We start from the raw sequence: 6,259 nt of genomic DNA, 5'->3' as shown, positions 1-6,259 counted from the left end.
GTTGTAATAATAATAATAATAATAATAATGGTTAGTGACATTTAGTAAGTAACCGTACAGGCTCCCCCTGCTGGCCTTCACGTCATCATTAAGCTGCCAGTGACGGCTTGTGCTTGTTAATTTAGAACAAATGTCTCGGTCTCGTTACATTAAGTCATGAAAATATTCTGTTTTTGTTTTGCACTTACTTACTTGAGGGTTTTTTTTCAGTAATTGCCAATAAAACCTCCCACAGGGGGCAGCGTGGATACTAACATATCTTATTACTGCCAGACAACAACAGAACTATTTAGTGTGTGTGTGTGTGTTACGTAATAGCATTAACTAACCATACAGAGATAAACAGTCTCCGTCCTAATGACCTCAGTTATAATTAGTATCAGTATTTGTTGAAACAAAATGAGGCTGGTGTACTCAGCCTGGTACAGGCCGTCATGATGCTGTTTGGTCGATGATATTCACATTAACTTTCAACATAAATACACAGTACTTAAAGATGAAGATGAAAACACAATGTTGTGACTTATGTTTCTTTCGTCGTAAAATTTCAGATCTACAACGAAGAGAGAAGACGATTTGCTCTCATCAGAAATCATCCTCGGAAGATTGTGGAGAAAGTGGCTTCAGACATCGAGAAGCTTCTGGCTAAGAAACGCAAAGCCCTGGTTGTAAGTAATACTGGAACTGTTTGTTTTGTTGTTGTTGTTGTTGGGATGACAGATTATTAGGCAAAATAGTAGATAATTATTCAATTGTATTATTTTGATTAATAAAACGAGCTGCAATGCTGCCATCTAGTGACTTTCACTTTCACATACAGCGGTTTTTCCCCAAAACTATTTTTAGGGCACACATCATTTGACGAAACCCAGGCATCGTGTTATCAGGTTTTCATTATTACAGGAAAAACTGTTAACGATTCTTACAGATATTACACAGTTATGCTAATATCGGGCTGATAATATCAGTCGGCCGATTTTATCCGACTATACCTAGTTATAAATACATTTAAATAAAGGCAAAAAAAAAATACTTCCAAGCCCAGGATTTTGGTTTTATCTGCTGACAGTAAAGGCATCACCTCCTGACACGGTGTTTTTCTCTTGTGCTGATGTTCAGAGGTTGGCCAGTGAAGCAGAGCGACTGCAGCGGGAGCATCCGTGGCAGGATGGAATCAAGGTAAACCTGACACACGTGTTAATTCACTCTTTACTCTGATCACGGCTCAACAGGTTGATAATTCAGAGTTATTTGTTTAGCAAAATATAGATTTGTTTTTTTCTTACCCAGACGATTAAAAAAAAATAAAAAAATTACAACCTTGAAGTTTAAGATTCTGCACGGTGTCATTTCATTAAAACTGTTTAAAAAATTCATTTTGCAGCAGGTTTTAGACTCTGGTGGGTGTTTTAATGTCTGAACTTCTGTCCTTTGTCTTTATTTGATCGACACCTCGTGAATTTTTAAACCACTTTTCTAGCCAGGTTTTTTTTTTCTGCCTGAGTAAGGGTACAATGAAGGCTGGTTAAAAATGTTCCCAGTTGCCATGGTTACCTGGTGTATTTTCAGGATTTTGTATTAAAGTCACATTAAAAAAAAGAAGTGAGATTTTATAATGAAAAACAAAAGACAGAAAAAGATGTACAGTAAGAATTGAATGGTCAGAAATTATTGTCAGATCAATCATGTTTTTGTGCCATTTTAAGCCAGTTTCTGTAAACCTCCACCAACCCTGAATCCAAATGTATTTTTATGTCTCTCAGGAACTGGACATGGCCTACTACGACTCCAAGGCTGCAGTGGATTATGTGAGTTTTATAAAAATATATTTTTTTTTATTGTTTTTGTTTTTGTCGATGTTGTACCTTCTGAAATGATCCTGGGAGCAAGTCAAAAAGTTCTAAGACAAAGGGGGTGGGAGTGTTGGGGTCAGAACCCGTCTGACAGTTCAGGTCACCGTCTTTTTTATTCCGTCAGCTTAACTTAAATTTTTTTCTCTCATTATTCCAGTATTCCCTGGATGGGGAGGGGGAGGTGGAGAACCCCTCCCACATCAAACTGGAGTTCGTTTACGATCCAAACTTCAAGAACAACGTCAACTACTCGTACACGGCCGTCCAGATTCCCACAGATATTTATAAAGGAGGCAAGAAGATCCGTTCCGTTATTTTCTTCTTCCACTTTTAACAAACCCTGGTTTTTATTTGAAGTTGTCCTAAACGTCACGTCACGTCTCCTCTCCTCTCCTTCCATCAGCACCCATCATTCTGAATGAGCTGAACTGGACTCAGGCGCTGGAGAAGGTCTTCATGGAGAACAGTCGGGAGGATCCGTCACTGCTGTGGCAGGCGTTTGGGAGCGCCACCGGAGTCACGCGCTACTATCCAGGTGGACAGTTACACGACCTGTTAAAATTCATTCTTACATTCTTAGGTTTTATCTAAAAGCTGAATTTAACACGATAATAATTTATTCTCCACTTCACAGCTACACCCTGGAAAGCTCCAGATAAAATTGACCTGTACGATGTGAGGAGGAGACCCTGGTACGGTGCTGCTGCTGCTGCTGCTGCTGCTGCTGCTTTAACATGTCAACATCCACATCAGATTTGGAGACAAATCCATGTTGTGATCCTTCTTTTCCGTTGTCACAGGTATATCCAGGGAGCCTCGTCTCCTAAAGACATGGTGATTCTCGTCGATGTGTGAGTACACTTCACTGCCGCTCTCTTCAGTAACTCATCATTAGGACAAAATTAAAATACAATTATTGACAAAAACAAATGAAACACACTTCATAGAATTCCCTTGGGTTTTTTTGCCTTTATTGCTTTATTTATTCCTCCTAGTACTTAACAGTAGTTGTTGGTAGTAGTATTAAGTATCTGGGAGTATGCATCTGGAACTGACTGAACGTCAGAGAGAGCTGGGAGGGCAGCATAATCTGCCCAACGACAGGAGCAGACAGTCTGAAGGTCAAGGTCAAGGTCACCTTTAGCTTGTGGTAGTGGAGCAGTTTTGAATTAGCACAAAGTATTTGTAGTATAAAGTATTAGTATTTGTATATGAGAGTATATTTTGTGGTTCAGATAAAAACAATAAATAACATTTAACAGAGTCCAAAAATGGCAGATATGTACATATATATATATATGTGTGTGTGTGTATACTCAGTTCTGGAGGATCAGACCAATTTGTCTGTTTTTTTTTTTCACTGCTCCATTTCAGTTTTTTCTCTGCTGTGACAAAGACTCACTGTTGACGTGTTAATCCTGTTATTCAGTGGAACAGTGGCCTTAGAAATGAAGCTTCGTGAAACAGCCCGGTCTGTTTTGTCCCATGATGCATTGGGCCAGCGTCAGCATTAATATGATCATAATTTCTTCGTGCTGTTTTTCAGCCGTAGCACAAATGGTGAATAAATAAATAATGCTGCAGGAATAACATGGTATGTCTGAACTCAGCATTTGAAAAAAAAACCAAACAAAAAAACAACACAAAGGTTTTGTTGCTGACGTGTTGAACGGAGCTGCAGGGTTTACTTTAATGTTTCCTGTGGACTCAAAAAACACGAAAACAAAAAAGCTGCTGGAGGGAAATGAACTGATCACTTACTGCACAATACTGTACCTTAGCAGTATTCATAATGTAGTATATGCAGTACTGTGTATGTATACAGAGAGAGAGTATATTCCTAAACATTTTATTCCTGTGACCACAGACTCTTCAGCTTCAGCTGTGGTAAAAATTGAATTTGCTGATGCTGGAATTCGGAGTTGTTCTGTACGTCTTACTAAAAATATTCCTGTACCCATGTTCACCTTTATTACTGCATGTGTGCAGTATTTGAGCGTGTGACTCAGAGGACACGTGTGTGTGTGTGTGTTTTCTCAGGAGCGGCAGTGTGAGTGGACTCACACTAAAACTGATCAAAGCATCGGTGATGGAAATGTTGGACACGCTGTCTGATGACGACTACGTCAACGTGGCCAGAGTGAGAATCTCACCTCACCCTCACCCTCTTCCTCACCTCTTCCTCACCTCTTCCTCACCCCCTTCTCTCTGTTCCCTGCTGTCCTTCAGTTTAATGAGAAGGCCGAGGCCGTGGTCCCGTGTTTCAAACATCTGGTTCAGGCCAATGTGCGGAACAAGAAGATCTTCAAGGAGGCGGTGCAGCAGATGCAGGCCAAAGGAACCACCGACTACAAGTCCGGATTCCATTTTGCATTCAACCAGCTTTTAAACGTACGGGTCACAAGTCGGCTTAGAAAAATATGGGATCACGTTACGGTTCGATCATTGACTTTAATATTTTCTTTTTTCTCTTTTTTTTCTTTAGAAAACAAATGTCCCCAGAGCCAACTGTAATAAAATCATCATGTTGTTCACTGATGGAGGAGAGGACAGAGCCCAGGAGGTCTTCATGCAGTACAACTGGCCCAACAAAACCGTGGGTTTATTCCTGATTATTTCACTTTTCACCAATAACATTTTTTTCCAACTGGAAATATTCATGTGTATTTTTTTATTTATTTAATTTTTTAATCTCTTAATTTTTGTATTTTCCCCACAAAGGTTCGGGTGTTTACCTTTTCTGTGGGTCAGCATAACTATGATGTCACACCCTTACAATGGATAGCGTGTACCAACAAAGGTGAGTGACCTCTACTGGTGGCTACTTTGAATTTCAACTTTTTAGCTCAAGTTTTTATGGGCATTAATTATTAGATTATTGGATGTTAGAAAACAGAGACGGAGGGCAGCATCTCTGAACATGAGCATCGTGTCTTTTCCTTTTCCTTCAGTCCAGTTTAATACTTTTCTCAGAACAGGAAACTCCTCTGTTGAAGCATTAATTGAATTTATAGCAAAAATGAAATATCAAACATTCCTTTGACTATTTGTTAGAAACAGAAATCTGAGTTTTTCCTGGTTATCGGTTCATCTCAAAACAACCAGGTTTAGGACAGGTCTTTTCCGTGGCGCTGGTCCTCATCAGACGTCAGCTGACCGACCGTCTCTGTTGAACTGTAAAAATGCTGGTGGTTGTTGCTGTTCAGGCTCAGCGGTTTCTCTCATTCCACTTCCCATCTGTGGGATTGAAGGAGCTGACTCACCGCTCTGGTAACACGGAGTAAAATCTGGAATATTTATGAGCACCACCCATGTGTCGGGGGTTTTTTTTTTTTTTTTCTTCAGAAGATTCTTCTAAGATGCTTCTTCTCTCTGACTGTTTCTCAGCTCTGTCTATTCACGTCTATCCGTTGTTTCCAGGTTACTATTTCGAGATCCGTTCCATCTGTGCCATAAGGATTAACACCCAGGTGGGTTTGTCTGGTGCCTCTAACACAGCTGATCCACATTGATTGGTTCTAGTACCACACCCCCCCCCCACCTCCTCACCCCTCCCTCACACCCTGATGTTACTTGTTGTGAAGCTGACGTTGGTCGTGATCTCCTCTGGTCTGACAGGAGTACCTTGACGTTCTGGGTCGCCCAATGGTTCTGGCCGGCAGCGATGCCAAACAGGTTCAGTGGACCAATGTGTACCAGGATGCTTTGGTAATACTGCTGACTCAAGTACTGTTTTTTTTAATAAAAATACTACTAAATACTACTACTGCCACTACTACTGTGTACCTGGGAGATTGTGTTATTATCGATGTTAGATCACACAATACAAATGCCTCAGTTTGATTCTCTCTCTGGACTCTCCAGGGTCTCGGCATGGTCGTCACTGGAACTCTGCCTGTGTTTAATCTCACCATGGATGGAAACCTACAGGTAACCAAACTGGTCATGACGTCACAGCAGCTGTGAGCGTTTTTCTCTGCACTAAAACATCGGAGAAATGTATTTCATAAAATAAAGCATGTCATAGTTGTAGTACCAACTATGACCACAGAGTGGCACTGTTGCCATTGATATCCTAAAGCATTAGTTTGTGTGACGAATGGGATCAGAGTTTGTGACGATCATCTGACGTCAGTGCGGCGCCATTGACAGAGTAGAACAAAATAACAGTAGTAAAATTAGACTTTTAATATATTTTAAATAAATGTGATAATGTTTTCTTTAATTTTAATTTAATAAGAAACGTCACCCTCGTTTACGATTTGGAAAAATGTTAACAACCATGGCTACATTTTTGCCTAGAAAACGAGTTAAAAATTAAAATCAAGACTAATTTACCTCCGAATGCTAACGTAGCTAACCGTAAAGTCGTAGAAACTCGGTGGTTCGTTTTACTGAGACAATTC

At 40.2% G+C, this 6,259-nt stretch overlaps 1 protein-coding gene across 1 annotated transcript in view; it reads left to right on the top strand.

Moving 5' to 3' along the window:
• Window positions 1-5,834, top strand: part of LOC107989207 (voltage-dependent calcium channel subunit alpha-2/delta-2-like) — a 25,557-nt gene extending 19,723 nt beyond the window's left edge. Inside the window, exons 3-16 of the mRNA XM_017036472.1 lie at window positions 552-668; window positions 1,120-1,179; window positions 1,764-1,808; window positions 2,011-2,146; window positions 2,257-2,388; window positions 2,488-2,545; window positions 2,654-2,704; window positions 3,894-3,993; window positions 4,083-4,244; window positions 4,339-4,449; window positions 4,575-4,653; window positions 5,274-5,323; window positions 5,472-5,561; window positions 5,718-5,834. Of these exons, the coding sequence (XP_016891961.1) occupies window positions 552-668; window positions 1,120-1,179; window positions 1,764-1,808; window positions 2,011-2,146; window positions 2,257-2,388; window positions 2,488-2,545; window positions 2,654-2,704; window positions 3,894-3,993; window positions 4,083-4,244; window positions 4,339-4,449; window positions 4,575-4,653; window positions 5,274-5,323; window positions 5,472-5,561; window positions 5,718-5,819 (1,293 nt within the window). The 3' untranslated portion in view covers window positions 5,820-5,834. The remainder of the gene's footprint in view (window positions 1-551; window positions 669-1,119; window positions 1,180-1,763; window positions 1,809-2,010; window positions 2,147-2,256; window positions 2,389-2,487; window positions 2,546-2,653; window positions 2,705-3,893; window positions 3,994-4,082; window positions 4,245-4,338; window positions 4,450-4,574; window positions 4,654-5,273; window positions 5,324-5,471; window positions 5,562-5,717) is intronic.
• The last annotated feature ends 425 nt before the right edge of the window (window positions 5,835-6,259 follow it).

Source organism: Cynoglossus semilaevis, chromosome 11 (assembly GCF_000523025.1).
Source record: "Cynoglossus semilaevis isolate Cse_v1.0 chromosome 11, Cse_v1.0, whole genome shotgun sequence".
Lineage (NCBI taxonomy): Eukaryota > Metazoa > Chordata > Actinopteri > Pleuronectiformes > Cynoglossidae > Cynoglossus > Cynoglossus semilaevis.
Note: the sequence above shows the minus strand (reverse complement) of the source record. Positions and strands in the feature narration are given on the sequence as shown.